The sequence below is a fragment of the Neomonachus schauinslandi genome, chromosome 13 (assembly GCF_002201575.2).
Source record: "Neomonachus schauinslandi chromosome 13, ASM220157v2, whole genome shotgun sequence".
NCBI lineage: Eukaryota > Metazoa > Chordata > Mammalia > Carnivora > Phocidae > Neomonachus > Neomonachus schauinslandi.
Window position 1 is genome coordinate 87,482,394 of NC_058415.1, and position 20,769 is coordinate 87,503,162.

Genomic DNA, 20,769 nt, shown 5'->3' on the forward strand with positions numbered 1-20,769 from the left:
TTTATTTTAGTCTGGCTATAGTTCATTATATAAAACGATTTTCAGTAAATTCATATTTTGGGTCTTAAAAGATGTCAAGGATTAAAACAAACAAACAAACAAACAAACCAAAAACCCCAAACACCTCTGTGAAGTGAGGAGCTGGGGTCTGCGTGTAGAAGCAGCTGCTGCTATTTATAGCCCCACCTGGGGAAGTGTGAGCTGAATACAGCTCCACTTGCCACAAAACCTCCAACAGAAGCACGCTGTTTTTGGTAAGTGATCGAAACAGCACCAGGGCATCTGATCGACTCTGTCAGTGGCAGCGGGGAGCTCAGTGGTCTCCTGTAAAAGTCAACTGGGTAATTGTTAACCAAGCTTTTCCAGATTTCAGTCGGTTGTCTGGGATCGTGCGGAGGGGAGAGGATAATCACGGCGATCTACCAATGATCTTAAACACGTTTAAGGAAAAATACACACGTTTAGTACCAATATAGGACTCGTCTTACTCTTTCCTCAAGGAGGGGGAGGTTTTATTTATGATTTCCTCCAAAGCAAATGATTGTAAGATTAAACAAACTAGCGTAGTTCAAGTTATTAAGTTACAAAATGTAACACTTTCTAAGGGGGTTGCATTTATGGCAGTTGCGAGATAGAACTGGAGATAGAACTGAAGTCTTACCCACCCCTCTGATGTGTGTGGACCTTTAAATTCAGAAATAGCGATTAGAAGCTAGAAGGCAACTTTCTTCTTTTTTTTTTTTGGATACCTACAGATACTGCCAGAAGAACTGTTTATCCGATTTCAAATGACAGAATTGTAAATTGGCAGTTGGCAGCTTTCCGCGTCATATTTCATGAGCAAGTGAAACGTGATTATAGTCAAAACTAGCCATGGAAATTCGGGTGTCGAATGCCTACAAGCCCACCGCCATGTGACAACAGGCACTCCGGTCCGGTATCCTCCAGCCACGCTTTGGAAGAACCGCCGGGAACAGTCATAGTTGTGGGGAGAGACAACTCCAATTTTTTTTTTTTTTAGTTTTTTTTTTTTTTTTAAGTTGTATTAAATATAAGTCTTAGCACCTTTGGCATTTTTGTCCAAATAGACTTCGACGTACGAAGTGGGGACATAACCCTCTTCGTCTTCATTTCTCCGAATGCGGGTCCACCCGTCGCCTTTGTCTTCCTCGATCACGTACAGTGTTTCTCCTTCAACCACGGAGATGGTCCCTTCATTCTGACCTGGAGAAGCAAGATCAGAATGAGTCAGCTTCTCGTCACATCCAGGCGGAGCGCAAACAGGGAGCTTGGCAATGAAAGAGGTGCAGCGGGCGAGCGACAGATGCACGGACCCCTCCCCCGTTGCCCTGCAAGGGCTCCTCCTACCACGCAGAAGCTTCCAGGCCCCCCACTGCGGCTCTCCGGGACCCTTCTCCAGCTACCCAGAGCTGCCCCCTCCCCCCGACCCCGGGAAGCCAGGTGCTTCCCCAGGGGACATCTTTGCTCTGCCCTTCCTCTGTCTCTCGCGGGGAGCATACCACCTGTGGCCTTAAATGACACCTTTTCAGACACTATCCCCACTTCTCTCTCTCCCGTCCCGGTTCTTGCCGGTAGCTAAGCTTCCCCTTCTTGGGCCCGAAACACGTGTCCACTTCCAACGTCGGCCCTGGCTCTTAAACCTGGCCTCGCTGTGTCTCTTCCCAAACTACATCTTTCTCCTACCTTTCCACTTCAGGGGGCCCCCAGGAGGGCACCTTCAGGAGTCCGCTCCCTTTCCTCCCGTCTTTGTTCCCTGCTTCCAGTCAGCCAGGGGCCTGAGCAGTTTGCTGACCGTGACCTCTCTGGGCCCACTCTTTAATAACGGGGGTCCCCAAGACCACTTGCTAAGATAACTGCCCAAGTCTAGCGCCCCACTGCTCACACAGAATTCTCAAGGGCAGACTGTCTGGGGAGCTGCTCACAGGGGGGCCGTGGGGGTGGGGCCGGGGCACGGGAATGGGGTTAAGTTGGCGACGTTGAACCTGGTGCTTTCTTGTCGCGCTGAACACGTGGTCTGTTGTGAGGAGCTCTGGAAGATCCATCTGTCCCAGGGCTTCCCAAACCTCCCTGAGCTCGGACGCTTCTTCCACAGCATCCTTAATATCTTTCTACGGGACATCGTTCTGGCAACTCCAGGCTAGTCTTTCGAACCCTTCATCCCTGGTCTCCAATGGGCCCCACACACAGGACAATACATGTCCTAAGGTACAGCTCTAATGGTATCAACTCCCTGCTCAAACGCTTTCAATAGCTCCTCAACTGTGGCCCCAAACAATCCAAACGATTCTTGCCCACCTCCCCCCTCAAGGACACCATTCCTAGCCTCAGATTCCACTACTCCTACCCAAGACGTCTAAGCTCCAGCCACACGGGCCCCTGCTTCTCTCACCTCCCTGCCTCGGGTGCAGAGCATCCTGCAGAGTTCCCTGAATTAATTCTCTTAAGGAAGTGAGCTCGCAGTCCCATGAACCCCCATGGCTCCGGACCCCACCTCTGTAAGTGCTGTCAGCTGACCTCCCCCAAATGTGTGTCTGCTCTCTCCGGGGGCGGATGCCACACCGACCCGCCCGTATCCCACCCCTTTGGGGGCTTTACAAGACAGGAGCTCCCGGAAATACTGGACGAACGGATGAAATCATCATTATTTCACGCTATCTGCTGCAAGTAAGCTGCACGGAAACTGTTCCATTGTATGGACCAACGGGCAAAACGTGTAGCCATGAACCAAATGATGATGATGATGACGGTGAGCAGAACGATAGGGTAAGACGAGAGAGATAGATCTGGAAGAAGGTCCAATCACAGCAGGAGGAGGGACAGCGTGCGCAAGCGGGGAACCGGGCGGACGCAGGTCACCTTCGAACGTGTAGAGGGCTTTGCAGGTCCCGATGGCGGGCAGGGGCTCCTCCTCATCAAACTCGTCGTCGAAGTCCGTGGCCAGCACCTTCACCTCACCCTCCTGACTCTGCTCCTCCGTGTAACTGCCATCCGGGCTGCTCAAGAAAGGAAACCACACAGCAACTATAGCGACTGCCCAGTGATGCACTTGCACCCCCCCCCGGACTGCCGTCACCAAGGCCATCGCAGGTCACCCACATGCTCCGTCGCCGCCCCACGTGGCACTAGGGACCCGCGCGGTGGGGAAGGGGCAGGTCAGGCATCTTGGGCTCTTGGGAACAGAGCAAGTGCCTCACGCTCGTCTGCAGCCTCCAGAATCAGGCCCCGAACACAAAGCAAACCTGCTCCCCGCCGGACGCCAGGCGCGGTACAGATACTGTACCTCTCGCGGTCCTGGGCACAGTTGTTGACCGTGGCCGGGTTCTGGGCGTCGAACATTCCACTCTGCCGGCGGGCCTGCTCGCTGCGCGCCGGCAGCCTGCCTTCCACCTCCGCCAGCCAGGCCTGCGAGCAAAAGCCACCAAAGACGCTGCTCTGAGCTCAGCTGAGGGCCCGGCCAGGGAGTCTTACAGGCCCCAAATTCGGGGGGCTCAATGGTCACTGAAGCTGAGACTCGAGAAGGACCACACGGGGGGGTCTCTAGGGTCTCTGCATTCAGCTGTATAAGGCACCCACAGGCAACTGCTCCTAGTGAATCTCATGTTGGAGAAGTAGAAGCAAACGTGTTTAGGCAACTGTCACAATGGGGCAGAAAGAGCGCTGGACTGTGTTAGACTCTTGGGCTTTTTTTTTAACTTTTTTTTTTTTTTAAAGTAGGCTCCATGCCCAGCGTGGAGCCCGATGCAGAGCCTGAACTCACAACCATGAGATCAAGCCCTGAGCTGAGATCAAGCATCGGACGCTTAACCGACTGAGCCACCCGGGTGCCCCTCTACTCTTGGGCTTTTTAAGACAGCTGTGTGATTTCAGGTAAGTTGCTTCTAGTTCCTTCTGGTTCCAAAAGTTTGTGACCGTGAGGTCCCACCGGAGAAGAGGAGACTCTTGCCGCACGTCAGCGGTGACTCAGTGTGAAAGCTACACTCACCTTTTCTTGTTTTGAGGAGTATGTCACTCTTTTTAATAGTAAAGAAACGTATATACAGGAAATCAAATAAGATAAAAGATAAAATTATCTTGGGCAACATTTGAAATAGTGTAAAAAAGGCCAAAGGATAACAATGACCAGGAAAGAACATTTCTAGGTTCTAAACCCTCCAACAGTAGTAACTGATTGACGGATTCTAGGAAGAATCTTAAAAAGCTGTATCTGACCCTTCGTTGCTAGAAGTAACCGATTCCAACTGGAGCGATCAGTCACTGATATATTTTTCCATGTTCTGTAGCCTCGAAATTTGTGGGTAAAAGAAGCCTTCTGTCCATAGCTCTCAAGTGCTTCTCTTTCCCTCCTTAAAACATTTATCTTTCCTACTCATTTCTAATTTGTGTCTCTCAGAGGTGGTCACCTCTATGACCCTTTGATGATGGGTCCTTTGTAAGAACCATAACGTATTTGACTTGATTTTTTTTCACTTCTGGATTCACAATGGCACACTGGCAGCTGTATCCATTATCAACAGGCGCTAGAACAGGACCGACTAAGCGAAGCACTTAAACCAAAGAACAACGCGTCCAAATACAACCGTGCATGTCGGTTTTAGGGGACATCCTGGGCAGAGGGCATGCCGAGGGGCAGAACAGCTGGTGGGTGACCACTTTTCCTTTTATCACAACTTGCCAAGCCCCCCCGACACCCTCCAGCCGCATCTCTTGCACGAATCGCTGGTGTTCTACAGCATCCACAGCCCTTCCTTGCTTTCTTTTTTTTCCAACAGAGCTTTTCACCACCCACAGCGTTTTCATACCTCAAATTTCTGGGATTCTAGCCGCAGTTTCTCTATATTTTGGCTGACTTCGGTTAATTTGTGATCCAAACTGGCTGGGTCTCCCATCTGAGGATTCTTCAGGTAAACATCTTTCATTTTTGTTATGGCATCTCTGAAAAAAAAAAAGGAGGGAGCAGGACACGGTAAAGGTGAGTGTCACCCGCCTAGTGTATTCTCCCATCATCTTGCATGCCGTGTGAATGGGAGCGCGGGAAGGCGATGTCACCACGTGGGTTGGAAGGGAGTATTGGGGCCGGCTTTCATCCTAAAACTCCGTAAGAATTCTGCTCCCGAGGTCTGTATAATCCAGAGATGGATATGAAAATTTCGGTTGCCTTTTCTGAACGGTATGTGGTACCTCCCTCTGCCCTCAGCAACTGAGAAACATAAATCAATCCTGTGCCTTTGCCTTTTGCCCCAAAAAACAACAAAAACAAACAAAGCCCAAATACTCAGGCGCACATTTTTCGTGCAAACCGAAGCTCCAGCCCGCATCCTGGTCTTGTGGGCTACCATATGTTCCCCTCATGGAGAAGCACGGTTAACTGCTTTGGAAATTTTATTACACACTCTTTCAACTATTAAGAAACCAAACCCACAGTTGGTATCCATGACAGGCAGGTAACTGAGTCTCAAAGCTACGTATCGCAAGATCCCACACCCTTCTTGAAATCGTGTTGGCGGCCCGCCCACAGCAACCTGAGTAAATGAATCCCCACAGGAGCGCTGCAGCCAAGCTTGGGGTTATCTCTGGGACCAAAGAGCTCTATTAATTCTGAACTCTGGTTCTGAGAGACTTTCAGTAGGGTTCGAGGTGTTAAAAGTTTAGAGCAAATGACTCTGCAGCTGGTAAGGGGGCCAATTTTAATGAGCTTCAGTAAAAGGCAGCCTCAACCTGTTATACAACATAAGACCAATGAACCAAACCCTATTTTGAGTCATGGGAAATAGTTTAACTGAAAATACAGAAATAACAGGAAGAGAATTTCCACGAGTCCTCACCAGGCCTGGGCCCATCCCCTCGCATCTGAGCCCTTCTGAGCCCTTCTGAGCCCTTCCGACCCGCTGCTCCTTTGTGGGTACTGACTGTTCACTTTCCCTGAGGTCCCCTCTCCACTACAGCCCTCCCCCTCCACCTGCACTCCCCGCGCCCCCTGACTTTTCTCCACTTCCTTCTTTCCCACAGCGTGTATCGCTTTCCAACATTATATAAGTTGTTATTATGCTTGTTATTGTTTATTGTCGGTCTCTTCCTACTAGAATGGAAGCTCTCGGGCTCAAGCTCTTTTGTTAACTTGGTGTCTCCCCAGTGGTGGGACACTACATGGCATGCAGTAGATGCTCAGTAAGTATCTGAGATGAATAAATGCTCTTACTACAAACAAGCTGTAGTGTCTACCTTTACCAAATTCCTCTCTTGACTTTATGCCTACACCTCGAGCTACTGTCCTACCTCTCTGCAAAACTTCTCGAAAGACTTGTCGAGATTCATTACCTTTGATTCTTCTCCTCCTGTCTCTCCTGGTAGGTCTCTCCAGAAGTTTAATTTTGTTCATCTTTTCAAGGAACCAACTTTTGGATTTGTTGATCCTCTTTGTTGAGTGCGTATGTTTTTCTATGTCACTAATTTACACTCTTGCTTCTGTTTTCTTTGGTTCAATTTGCTGTGCTTTTTCGAACTTCTTGAGATGGACACTTAGCTCACTGATGTTTAGTGTTTTTTGTTTTTAATACATACGGAAGGATATCATTCCCTTTAGGAGCGTTGCCTTAGTGACAGCCCAGTAACTGATGTATAGAATATGGGTTCAGGTTCAGCTCTGCTCCAGTATCTTCCAATGTCTCTCTTTTTTTCCCCTCTTTGTTGTGCTGTCAGTGTGTTTCTTTTTTTCTTTTTTCTTTTTTAACATATAATGTATTATTTGTTTCAGGGGTACAGGTATGTGTTTCCAATGTCTCTTATGATTTCTTCTTTAGTCTTTGAGTTATCTAGGGCTACATTTCTTAATTTCTAAATGTTTGTTATTGGTACCCAGCTTTACTGCAGGCTTCAGAGAACACACCTTGAATGGTGTCTACCCTTGGATGTTTGTTGAGATTTGCTTTGTGAAAACAGGATATGCTCAATTGTTGGAAATGTTGTGTGTGTGCTTGAAAAGAATGTGCACCATGCAATTATTGGATAGACATGATTGAGGTCGATTTTGTCAATTATATTATTTAAATATTCTACCCTGAATCTGTTAATTTGTTTTACTAGTTATTCAGAGAAGTGCATTGAACATCTCCCCCAACAGTGACGTGTTTGTATTTCTTGTACATACTCATGGGAAAGGGTTAATAGTATAACCTTTTTTATGTTTTGAGATCAGACAGTCCTACAGCTTTAAACTGGGCTGTTTGTTACTCAAAGCATTTAATGTTATGAAGTTGACCTTCTTGAGCTTAATAGTTTGAGGGTTTTTTTGGCCTGAAAGTCAGTCTTCCTCTGGCTGGCACTGGTCAACCAGTGCGTGGGTGGTATATCTTTTTCCATTCTTTTATTTTCAATCTGTCTATACCTTATGAGGTATGTTATTTTTTTATACCTTATGAGTTAGATGTGCCTTTTGTAGGTAGCATACAGGTGGATTTTGGGTTGTTTGTTTTTCAGTCTGAAAATCTAATTGGGACATGTAGTCTGTTGACACTGAACATATTCATTTTATTTTATACACACTATGTGCAAGGCATTGGTCCAAGCACCTCCATACACTGACACATTTAATCCTCACTATTAACTTCCTTTTCAAGATGAGGAAACCGAGGTAAAGTTAAGAGGTTAAGATCAAGAAGAGGTTAAGAAGCTTATCCAAAGTCTGCAACAGAAATAGGCGGAACCAGGTTTGAACCCAGGGTATTTTAATTTATTTTTAAGTTTTATTTATTTAAGTCATCTCTGTATGCCACGTGCGGCTCGAACCCACAACCTGGAGATCAAGAGTCGTACACTCCTCTGACTGAGCCAGCCGGGCACCCCTGAACCCCAGGGTGTTTTAAATCTGCCCTCACACTTTGTGCTTTTGATTAGTCCTGCCTTGTCCCTCTTGTACAAAATGTAAGTTGCATGAGAGCAGAGGTTTTCATGTGTTTTGTTCATCGCTTTATTCCCAGGATCTAGGATACTTCCTTGTACACAATAAATGCTCAATAAACAGTCATCAAGTAAATGGTTAAACTGGATTTGCCTTCTTACCAGCAAGGCCGCTGTGAGGGTTAAAAGGTTAACCAGCTTCCGCGGCCACAACCCAAGTGGCAGAGAAATTTTTCTGTATAACTATTGGACAATAGTGTCCACGACCTTCTTCAATGTCGTTTCAAATACCCGAGCCAGAACTTCTTACTCCCATACAGAATATTACTTATTCAACACCCCGAGATTTAACTGGTTTATATATACATGACCCTTTTTATATATGGTCCCACATGTAATAAAAAGGATAAAGAAAATTTTCATCTCATGAGGTGTATTTCTAACACAAAACAAAACCGAAGTTAATTATATGCGCTGTTTGTTATGCACTGTACCAGGGTTTATAAAACTACCCATTTGGGGTGCTTGGGTGGCTCCGTCGGTTCAGCATCTGACTCTTGATTTCGGCTCAGGTCATGATCTCAGGGTCGTGGGATTGAGCCCCGCATTGGGCTCTGCACTGGGTGTGGAGTCTGCTTGAGAGTCTCTCTCTCCCTATGCCTCTCTACGCCCCCACCCCCACGATTTCTCTCGCTCTAAAAAATAAATAAAAATAAATAAAACCACCCATTTTTCAGGAGTTGCTCTACCAGAAGTAAACGAATAAGCAACTACTTTTCTTTTGCCATGTACTAAACTGTACTGCCTCCCCAATTTTGTTTGTTTCTTGGCTTTTTGCATAACCAAATTTTAACCCCAGCTTCGCCGTAACTAAATTTTTTTTAAAAGATTTTATTTATTTATTTGAGAGAGAGAGTGAGAGAGAGAGAGAGCACAAGAGGGGGGAGCGGGAGAGGGAGAAGCAGACTCCCCGCTGAGCAGGGAGCCCAATGCGGGACTCGATCCCGGGACTCCAGGATCATGACCTGAGCCGAAGGCAGTTGCTTAACCAACTGAGCCACCCAGGCGCCCTAAATTTTTTTTTTTTAAAGATTTTATTTATTTATTTGAGAGAGAGAGAGAAACAGCATGAGAGGGTAGAGAGCCAGAGGGAGAAGCAGGCTCCCTGCTGAGCTGGGAGCCTGATGTGGGACTCGATCCCAGGACTCCGGGATCATGACCTGAGCCGAAGGCAGTCGCTCAACCAACTGAGCCACCCAGGTGTCCCCGCCATAATTAAATTTATGTAGAATCACTTTTTGGCCTGTGTACAGGGCACAAAATCTCAAGTTATCTTTTAGAAAATCTCAAATAGATGCATGATTCACCTAATTCACTCTGAGAATTTATAAGGTGAGAGACAAATAATAAAGTGGTTTTTCAATCAGATTCATTAGCAAGTAACCCCTAAGTGACAGAAAAGATCTACAGGTTATAAATGTGGGAAGGGAAGCGCAAATGAAGAGATATAAAATCTTTTCTTATTATTTTTTGCATATATACCATCCTGGGATCAAACTTACAAAACAGCTCAGAAAACCGGGAACCCCAGCAGTGGGATCCTGATGCAGAAGCTTCTCAAGAGCAGGCAAACATCATAACTCTGATGGCCGGTGGTGTGTGTGTAATAAGACATACTATGATCTGTTTTCTAGACACTATCAGTACGCTCTATAACAAGATAAGGAGACACGGGAACCTCTGGAAAGGTTGACTGTCACTTATCCTCAAACAGAAAGACAAGGACATTTTAGACCCAAAGCTAGAACGTGGGGCAAGGGAAGGGGGCAGGATTCACACCACGTATCTCTTCCTCATTTGTACAAAAAACTCAGCTACATACGTAAGATTAAAAAAAAAAGAAGAGGGTGGGGGATGGGTGAAACAGGTGAAGGAGACTAAGGGGACACTTATCGTAACGAGTACCGAGTCATGTGTAGAAGTGTTGAACCACCATATTGTACACCTGAAACTAATATAACTGGAATTAAAATTTAAAACTTAAAGAGAAATAAAAATTTTAAAAAAGTACAGAAATACAGAAAAAAAAAAGATAGCCAAATGTATTTTGTTCTCCAAACTGAGAGTAAAACCTATTTGTTAAAAGAATTCTCCCGATCTGTAATGAAGCCATCCAGTAGACCCTCCATGAAAAAAAACACACGGCTGAAATAATCACTACTCTTGAAGCTGTTTTAGGATTTCCCATCTTTCCACACTGAACCTGAATTTCTAAATAAGAAATTCGCTCCACTCTACCTTTGATCCATCTCCTTTTGAATTTCTTTATTTAATTCATCGACTTTCTGCTGCAGCTTTTTCCTTCTCTGCTCGGGCGGGAGGTTGCTGAAATCCTCTGGCGTGGCGCCCTGCAAATGCAAACAGGCATGAGCCAGCGCTCCTCCTTGAGGACAGACACCGAGTGAAGCCCGCAGGACACATTCCCCAGACACCAGGGGATGCAGATGTCTGCATGTGTTCTCATGAACTAAAGGGAAGTTCTTTCCCACGACACCCAGCTGAGATGCAAGATCAATGCATGCAAACTGCAAAAAAGTCCCACACACCGGTTCGTCCAGGCTTGCTGGCCAAACCACCTCCGCAAGGCAAGGAGCAAGGCTGCAGGAGGAGGGAGGGGAAGAAAAAATTCTGCCCCCCCCAAGAGAATCGATGAAAAACAAATTCTGAGGCAGATTCTTCACTTGCCCGTCAGTGCTGGTAGCCAACACTGGAGCGTGAAGGAAGTTTAAGGTTTCTGCTCCCCCATACAACACAGGGACAAGTGCCCCCATCATCAACGGTCTCATGTCGAAGGCACTGTTTTACTCCCTACTCGGAGTCTTTCCACTTCACCACACAGGCTGAGGCCAAAAGTTTCCATCCCCACCAAGTGACAGATGGGACGTCTGTTCCTCAGAGAATGTGGTGGGGGGAAGGACATTAAAACATCTATTCTCCCCCTCTCTCCCCTCCACCACCCCCTGCACTCTCCCCTCCACGGCCTCTCAAAGTCTGGTCACTCCTTTCTGACATCTGTAGGGTGACTTCAGCAAATCCACATAGAATGCGCCCCCCCAACCTCCACACCAACTTCCCAGCGCCCGAAATCCAAGCCAGCTATTTCCAATCCAGCAGAAGGAGCCTATTTGGATATCTTGATCCCCTTTCAGAAACAATTAGTAGCTTTCCTCGGTGCAGGCGATTGCAGTAGAACACATCAACAGCGAGCTTCCAGACTCCTGCAGATGCTTACGTGTCAGAAGCTGCGGCTGAAGCTGTCGGTGATCAAGTGCCTTTGCTTCAATGAAGCGATTTTCATAAAGAAAGAGAAACCTATTCAATCGCCAGGGAGAAGCCAAGGAATTTTAGAAGAGATTTTACTCTCGAACCAATGAAACAGGCTGGCTTGGGGGCGTGGGTGGAAGAGAGGAGCCGGGTAATATAATTCCAAAACTGAGCTGAATTTGCCAAGCAGCTGACATAGTGCTTGTGACCAGGTTCCTTGGCTGCTTAGGACAGAATGCCAGGGCTGTGCTGGGAGCGTGTGAGGCAGCCGAGTTTAGCCGAAGGTCACGCACAAGCCTTTCAGCTGATGTTCTTAGACTCGTGCGTGCGTGTGTATGTGTGTCCGTGCGTAAGAGAAAGAGAGGGAGAGATGAGTGAAACCACAACACAAGTGGCTAGTCCCTCACGGCAAGCCAAGCAAGCTCAGTTGCCTCTAAAGCTTAGATGAACCAAACTCATCTTCAGGGTAGAAATAAATCAGGCTTGTTTTTTCTGTCCCCTATGTGATTATCGTGTTGGAATACTTGGAGCCTGAACCGTGTGCTTTTCACTTCGCTCAGCTCCGTCACTGAGCCTGAAAGCACAATACCTTGTATTCATGCTGATTTTACTTAAATCACATGAGCATGTTTTCCAAAATTCAGGGGATTGTTTTGTTTTGTTTTTAGGTGCTGGAATGCAACAAAACAAAAGACGCGCTGCTTCAGAAGCCGGGAAATCCAGGGAGTGCTCAGTGTTAATTCATCAATAGTTCCGAAGCCTAATGACGGGCTAGGAGCCCCAAAGAATTTTTTCTACAAAGAATGGAAAAGTTCTCATCTCTGCACTGGTGAATACGGTAGCTACACATGGCTACTGAGCATTTGAAACATGGCCAGTGCAACTGTGGAACTGAATTTTACGTTTTTATTGGATTTTAATTCACGAACATTTAAATAGGCACACGTGATGGGCGGCTACCGTATGGGACACAGGTGTAGACTGTGAGCAGGTGTAAGGTTTGCAGTGTATAAACAGCACTTGTGACTTATTAACAGATATCCTCTACAGCAAAAAATTCAACTTTATTTACGAGAACTAAAACCCATTAAATAATAAATGAACGAATTAGGTCCCTTTCAATAGGTAGTCTGTGTTTCTGTATTGTTATCTAGAAACTAATCCCGTGAACCGTGCCTCAAACTTTGCATTGCCCTTGGAGATTCAGGTCACGGCTTCTTCTAGATCCAAAGGTGCGTCAGGTGTCTGGAAGCACCTTAAAAGGCCATTAAGGCTTGGATTATTTTAAACCATATTCTGACCTATGATTCATTTTGCCATGAAGGAATTTTTATTTCTAGCTTTGAGTCAGAGCAGACTTTCTGAAATCTTTGGAGTGGCCCAGTTTGGAAAGAGACTGGCCCCAGAGGTGGCGCTGGTTTTGCAAGAGGGGGTCAATGCGTATATGGCTATTTTAAGTGGCTAAGCCTCTAGGAGGACCTTGTTTCACACTTCTGGACTCAAACGCTTGCTTCTGAGCATCTCTCCCCAATAGCACAAGCATGAGCTGCTTCTTGAGAGTTCACACTTTTTTTTCACCCCAGGCAATGCTTCACTTTTTTACTGGCTTCCAAGTAATGGTATAAAGCAACAATTCAATACCAGGTTGGTCAAATGATTTTTATCTCAGACAGAAAGACCGCCTAATTTATTAATACTATTAGCTTTTGCTGCTAGCCCCTCAGCAAAAGAAGAAATACAGAAAGGGCAAAGAAGAAACCCTGGTACCTGAGAGACTCCTACTTAATTGATCCAGTTTCTCCCAAATTCATGCTGCCACCGAACGCAGTTCATTGAAACATTTAGAATGTTTTCCTTCTCGTAGAGACCTTAATTAAGGACTCGTCTGGGGATTTTATTTCACAGTCTAAGAAATGTTCCATTTAATAAAATATTTGTTTTCTCTAGGGTCGGGTTGGTTGCCAAATACTGAGTCAGGATGAAAAAATTCTGGATATCCACACATATATGTATCCATGTACACACATACAAATGTGTATATCAGGACAACCAGAAACTATTATCCTGCATCATCAATAGCAGTGCATAAAGTAGCTGACCTCATTCCTGGTTGAATTGTTGCAGCTTATCACTGTCCATAATTTTAGGACATTCTCAGCTGTGGTGTTGAGAACTTACACATATCTCAAGTATAGTTAGGGGTTATAGAGTTAAGGGTTTCTTTTAATAAGTTTAATGATTAGTCTGTTTACTAGGGCTATGCAATTAGGTAGGAACAACATAGAATACTAAGTAAATTATTTTAGAAAGGCTTAGGAGGCTCTTTTAACTGTCCATAAAGTCATCTTGTGATTTCTTAAATCAGCTATGCACAAGGCACCCACGTTATTTATGTTGCAACTTCAAGATCCCATTGGTTGCGAATCTTGCAGGCTGCCTTGGACCTGAGTCTGAGACTGGCACCATTCCTGCACGTCTCCCTCAGGCTTTCCATGTTTTTCATCTGCTTCTGTGGCTCCCAGGGAGGAGCATCTTTAGCTGTTAAATTTACCTTTATTCCAAATGATCCAATAAATAAACTCCCCGATATCGAATATTTATATTTATGCTCACATTTAAATAAAGTTTATTAACATCTGTCCTCCTCTTAAGGCCCCAATAAGAAATGAAACCAAATCATGAGTTAAGCATTAATTTTCTTAGCAACTTGAAAAGATTAAGATTGCCCCTTGTAGATTCTGGACCTTTGGATTGCAAAGGTCTAACGAAGAAACACCAACGAAAGCACACGCAACAGAAATATACACCAAAAAACCTGATTAGATTCGGGACATGCATAGAATAATTGTGCTTACCAGCTTGAGAGAAAGCTTCACGTAAAAATTGAAGAGGTAACGGGAAAAAAAGAAAGAGAGAGACAACACATCAGAAGAAGAGGAATTTGGTCAGTTGCATCGTATTAACATAACACATAAATTCACCTGTCGCTTGTGAAAATGACTTGCAGCGGATCTGTGCAAACGTTCACAAGAGGGGCTGGCCCCTGCCAAAACCTTCCTTTAGCTGCCACGTTGCCAGGGCAAAGAATAAAGATAGAAAAGGAGAGTTTCTGTTCACAGTTCTGTGTGGATCACATCAGCCTGGTTATAAGCTAAAATAAGTTTGCAGTTGGTGACACATGCTGATAATAAAAGACAAAAAGAGTCACATTGCCTTTTGTTCACCACGTTTCACATGGAGAGTTTTACTTACAGGGGGCGTCTCAAGAACAATTGTTTCCACAACGTACAAGTAATGTATTTATCTTGAGGAACTCTAATAAATGCGAACACTGGCATTTCTCGAAGGCATGAAGGCAAACTCTTGAATGGGTGAACAGGTAACTAGGGGCTGGAAGTTGCTCTAGGAAACCATCTGCAGGATCCCGAAAGCCTCTCTGCACCAGGCTGGAGGCAGGACGACACTCTGGCACCACTAACCATGCCCCGGAACGGTGGAAGGTGTATTCAGGGGCTCTCCATCCACTCTGAGCCCTACCCACGGGGTTTACACAGCACTTGGGGAACTAACAGGGGTAGCTGCCCTGAAAGTTACTGTTAGGAAACAGAGAGCCAATTATCTCAACTACCCAGGGGTACTCCTTGCTATGGGTTTCCTGACAATTATCAGGAGACAGCTGGTGCAATTTTGCTGGGCCTGGAGATTAGCAAAGGTAGAGCGATTACTGGGCACAAAACAGATTAAAAGGCATCTCCAAATTAGAAAAAAGAAACATGTGGCTCTTCATTAACAGGTGAGACATGCTCTATGGCTGGAAAGCAGTGTTTTGAGAGCGCGGTGAATTTTTACTTAGCTGTCGTCAATCCTAAAAGTTCAGGCAGCTGCAGCCCGATCAAAAATATGTTGGAGACAAAGTACCAAAGAAAGCGCCCTCTGATTTTAAATTGAGAGTGCAGGGTGTTAAAAATTCCTTAACCGGATTTTAAAAATCTTATTCTTAAGATGAACTCAAAATGGACACTTCTTTTTAAATTGGCATCAAGCTTTTAAAGAAATCACCCCTATGGGGAAAAAGACTTTAAGGAAAGAAGCAGTAAGACAAAATTTTGGGAGAACGAGGTACGTACATGCACACTCCTAACTGTTCTTGTGGGCCCCTCCTGTGAGCTTTAGCACAGATCGGTTTGTCACGACTTGAGTTCTTTACAGACAACACTCAGGGTGCACAGCAGAAAACTTTGCAAATATCTTCCCTACAAAGCACACTACCCCCTACAAATGTTTTCTCACACATTATTGTCTATAAAGACCTGACGTTTGAACTCCGTATACTACCTGTTCTCTATTCGGCTAACTTCCGTTACTTATATGCATGTATCAATTATATACTCTTTCTTAAGCGTTCCCAAAGAAGCATTCTAACACCAAAACTAATAGCATAGGAATATTACCGCTTCATAATAAAAAAAAATGAGTCATTAGGATTGCAAATAAATCTGAGGACCCACAGGAAGTACCGGACTTTCAAGACAGATTCAATGTTCTGAAGTGGACAGCAATGGGTCATCTACAAGAAGCACCATCACGGGATGTGGTATTCTTGTAACGATCCTACACCGGTTTTCGGTCTTAAGTTGTAAGCCCACCAGTTAGATCATTTAACATTAGGAACCGAATCATTTAAGAGAATACTTGTGAAGAGTGCATTAAGACTGCATTGCGAGACATCCGAGGAGCTAAAAAGCTGTCAGTTTCAGGCAACAAGTATAGAGGCTTGGGAGCCACACATGTCAATAACACATGAGGGGGTCACAGAGCCAGCGGGTCCATGTGTTACTGCTCAGCCACAGGTACTAACCTCAAGTACGAAGAAAGGGGACAGTGAAAATAAATATCCAAGTAACTGTGTTTAATGAAGGTCCGTGGGAAGTCATGTGACTACTCTATGACCTCGCTCACGCCCCCAGTGATTGTTTTGGTTCTCCAAGCGTCATGGCATAACCCCCCGACGGATCCACCTCTTTCAAACGGGGATGTGGGTCCTCGTACAAGCTACACAACTGCCGTGTGTAAGAGTGTCCTTCTCCGGGCACCACGCTCTGCGGCTGCGTTTATGGGTGAGATTCACACCCATCGTAAAATCACACCCGCTGACATCTCAGATGGCAGTCACGATCAGCGAGGGGGGGGGCAGAGCCAAGCTCGGTCCATTGGCATTTTGAGGCAGCTTGGTTGTTCTTGGGAAGTTGGGTTCCCTTTCCCACCCAAGCTTTCCAGATGAAGTAGCTTGGGGTTGAATTTATGCTAATAGTGAGGCCCTTCCCCTGTCCAGGCCTCCCCGGGGGGAATTTCACTGCCAGGTCCCCGGTCTTGGTGCTGTCATAGGGGTTAGTACCTGTGCTAGGTTGTATGCCCTGGCCGTCCCAGGTGAACTTACAACATAGTCCCTAGCTTCAAAAGCATACGTGGGTTTCCCTATCGTCCTCTTCATGAGTTCTTTGTGAAAACTGAAAGACTGAGTCTGCCAATAATCAGCAAGAGAACAAGATAAAATAAACAAAATGAAAGTAACCATGAAATTGTAACATCTGACAAACAACGGTAAGGGTTTTCCAAACCTTTTGATCAACTTCGGTGGGATTTTTCCATGCAATGAACTCTAAAACACGGGGGAACTAGGTCCATATTTTAGATTTAGAAGGCCCTTGCCCAGAGCAGAAAGAGAAATCTTAATTTAAGACAACAAAATTACATTTGTAAATTGCAAACCGAGACCATACTATCTAGTTTCATTTTTCCTTGACTTAGGTAAAGATGAGAAAATGGTTAATAATGCTCAGGTGGCATACTTTAGAAATGTTCAGTGAAACAAAATTTTCTTACAGATGCCAATGATGCACAACAAAAAAACATTTTATCCTGGTTAATTATTTAGACACAAAATCGCCTATGCTAAGAAATCATTCAGATAATAGGAACAAAGGATTGAAACCTGGATCTGAAAGCTGCAAAACACAATAAATCAAAAGATGTGTTAAAATCACAGATCTATTATTCTAGGACACTTTTCCTACCTTTGGCACAACAGTCTTAAAGTTAAAAAGTAAGAATAAAGGAAATATAAGGACAGTATCATTTTCATCATGGGCCCTGTAATCCGTGTACCTTCTGGGTTGAGACTGCTTTAAAATCAAATTTATTTCCCAAACTTCAGATTTGTTTTTTATTTTTGAACTTCCTAATTTTACTTCTGTGATGCATTTCCTTTTTCTTCTTTTTTTTTCTTTTTTGTTCACTTCTACTTCCTGAAGGAAGGCACCTCAAATCTGACCCTCACTAAGAACAGGCTGACCCAAAACGAAGGAAGCAGAAATGTGTTTCTATTTATTTACTAATTCTTCTAGAATGTGTACGTGTGTGTGTTAACTCTCAGGAAAACAAAGCATTGAGAAAAAAAATTTTTGACTGAGTTTTTGCTGAGCACAGATTTAAAGAGTAAGAAATAAAATTCACTTTGTTAATTACAATTTTTAAAAGAGGGATTTTCCTCTAAATCATCATAATAACTTGTTTCTCATTTCACTGTTTTTGAAGGGTTATATTTTTCTTAGCCATCTTTCCTGTACACTTATTGATTACTGACATTCTTTGGTCTTTTCCTAAACATTTACAGAACATCATGAAACACAGATTCGGAAAACCATTTGCAACCAACAGACTGTGTAGTGTTGAGAGAATGAAACAGACACAGAAACAAATGGTAAACAATCACAAATATTCAGCATACTCTACGTGAGGTTCCAAAAGACCATGCAGAGGTACTTATTAGAAATATAATAAATGAGTGCTCTGTAAAGGTTTTGCAAGTGGCAGAGAGATGGGTTAACTGACTGACAGTTAACATGAAACTTTATAATGTCGCAAAAACACCCTGGCCAGATGTTGGAAATTCTTCCATGAGCAAGCAGGATGGACGGGGAGTTTTAAAAGCCAGCCTGATCAAGCCAGGAACTGAGATCTAATTATAGAGCTCAACGCGATCCATCATCCACTTCTGAAGCTACACTCTGCCTTCTAACAATGGCTCTCTTGAAATCTTGAGGAAATTACATTTCTAATTCTTAACCTGATATGCTGGGAAACCTTAAGACAAGATAATTTCGCCAACTATATGTATTCTTTGCATAAAATGTTGAGATTCCCTTATTAAAGGAACTCTGCATATAAAGAATTGGGGGGGAATTGTACTTCATTCTATTTATTTACTTATTTTTAAAATACGGAACGCTTCGCGAATTTGCGTGTCATCCATGCTGAGGGGCCGTGCTAATCTCTGTATCGTTCCAATTTTAGTATATGTGCCGCCCCTTGTTTTAGTCACAGCTATTATACATTTACCTTCTTTCTTACCCAAAGGAAGGGAAGAGTAAAAATTATGTTTGTACGAGAACACATCCCACGACCGCTGTATTGCAGTCCCCACAGGTCAGGATAAAAGACCTTACTGGGCACACATGTCTGTTTATTCTTGATCGCCACGCCTCATTATTCATTATATAGGATATTTGGGGATGGCTTAGACTACACTGATCAGTTCGATTTATTTGGGAGGCTCCAAATGACTTTATTCCAATCTTTTACTGTAAACCAAACTGGTAACTCCTTTTGGTGATGGGATCAATTGCACAAAACTGTAAATTTGGCACAGGTGATCCTAATTCGAATGGCAAGCTGGGATCTAAAGGACATCCACTCGTGAGTCAACCATATTATAACAGATGCTCCCCGAGTGTGGACTTCACAGAACCTCAGACAGTGAGCTTTACCTCTTCCTAACTTCATCTTTTTAGGCCTCAGTTTTCTTATCAGGAAAATAAGGATGTCGTAGTTCCTAGGCTCATAGGGCAGTTGAAGAAAAGTAAATGGTCCCACGGAACAGTCTGGTACATGGTAAGTGCTCAATAAATGTCAGTTGCTTATTATCCCAGCCTCTAAAGATAAAGCCGGCATTAGGTCTCTTCCAGCCAACAGATATTTTATCACCATCTTATAAGTTCACCAACACAGCTAAAGAAACCACTGTAACTTCGTGCCATTTCCCCTTCAAACCCCGAAGCTTAGCTCAGAGAGAAGTATCTTTGTGACACTCACATTGTTTCAGTAATTATCAAGCAAATACTTTCTGAGTCTACGTGACTTCCAATTCCTCATCTCAGATGTCGTTGGCTTTGGAAACTGAATCTAAGCTTCCTTTTTTGGTAAAATCAAGGTAGAATGTTAATGACTTAGAGGTTTTAAAAGAGAAGTAGGGAAAAGACTTTCTAAAATGTGCTCGAGACCAAAAGGACTCTGGGCCAGCTGGCTGGCTTTCTCTTCTTCTTTCCATCCATTCTGCTTCCTTCTTTCTTCTCTCCTCCTCCTATTGTGGTTCTTCTTTCTAGCTATGGTGAATCCCAGGTCCTTACTGTTTCGTGTTATGGAAAAACACAATGGATTCATTCACAAACAAAATAAGTCATGCAGAACGACACATGCACTCAGAGCGCACGAGAGAGACGGGATTCCAGAGCAGAACTTACCCCACGCTTTAGGCTCCTGAAGCAGTGGATTTTGGGTTTGGAGGTCATGAACTCGTTGAAGCGATGGGAGAGGGGTTCCTTTTGCTGCTTGGGAGACTGGGGGCCGTTGGGAACAGCAGAGGGTGAGGCAGAGGCAGGGGGAGGAGGGGGAGGCTGATGGGGGGATGTTAAAAGGGACATAAGCTACATGTAAGATGGAGCAGTGACAGAGTAAAATCAGAAACAAGAAGATAAGACACAAAACAAAAATAAGCATCAAATAATATTTGAAATCCAAAGCAAGTAAAACACAAACGATTAAATATTTAGGCCATGGTCCAAAAGAAAACATGTAGAATATGACAAAAAGTGGAGGTTTTAGTAAGTAAAGCAATGGAAGAAGAGCAAGAAATCTCTGACAAGAAGCTCATGCAGACTCTCGCATGCAAAATACATTTCTGATTAGTTACGCTAAACCAGTTAAGGCCAGAAGGGTAAAGAGTTCTAAACCATCTAAACCACCAGAGCTTGATGAGAGAACGTAAAGGACCTTAGATGCCAAGGTTGTCAAAACAGCAAGACAGTCTTTGAAAAATTAAATATGCAGTTATTCTCAGCAGAGCACAGTAATGTGACGCCCAGGTTAACACTGTCATGCACCTATGTACCACGCTACCAAAAGAAAACGCACAATGTTCATGGAGGTACATGTTAACATGAATTCAAAAACAAAACTATTAACCCGTGGAAACAATTTCAATCAGAGCTGCTGATAAATTGTTAGAGAGAAATCCTGCGCAGTGCCCTCTCTCCCAGCCGAGGGGACCAGGTGGCTAGCGGACTTAGCAGTGAAAGGCATGATGGGGAATGGCCGAGAGGTCAGTAGAGGTCAGTGTTAGTGTGGGTGACACGAGTCAGGTGGCAATGCATCTGAAATAAGACAAATGGCCATGGCAAAGGGACCACCACCAAA

The 20,769-nt window shown here is 44.3% G+C and overlaps 1 protein-coding gene and 1 non-coding gene across 3 annotated transcripts in view; both read right to left on the reverse strand.

The window, feature by feature from the left end:
* FNBP1 (formin binding protein 1) overlaps positions 1-20,769 on the reverse strand; it is a 135,889-nt gene that overhangs the window by 3,393 nt on the left and 111,727 nt on the right. Inside the window, exons 10-16 of one of the 2 annotated variants that reach the window (XM_021691795.2) lie at positions 19,818-20,000; positions 14,094-14,108; positions 10,213-10,322; positions 4,821-4,953; positions 3,302-3,423; positions 2,878-3,014; positions 1,066-1,224 (exon numbers count right to left, since the gene is read on the reverse strand). In XM_021691795.2, the coding sequence (XP_021547470.2) occupies positions 1,066-1,224; positions 2,878-3,014; positions 3,302-3,423; positions 4,821-4,953; positions 10,213-10,322; positions 14,094-14,108; positions 19,818-20,000 (859 nt within the window). Of the gene's footprint in view, positions 1-277; positions 1,225-2,877; positions 3,015-3,301; positions 3,424-4,820; positions 4,954-10,212; positions 10,323-14,093; positions 14,109-19,817; positions 20,001-20,769 lie in introns of those variants that run through there. The other variant, XM_044920807.1, reaches the window with a different exon arrangement.
* LOC123326548 lies at positions 18,512-18,619 on the reverse strand. The gene has a single exon (XR_006541169.1). It is a non-coding gene; the product is annotated as a U6 spliceosomal RNA (small nuclear RNA).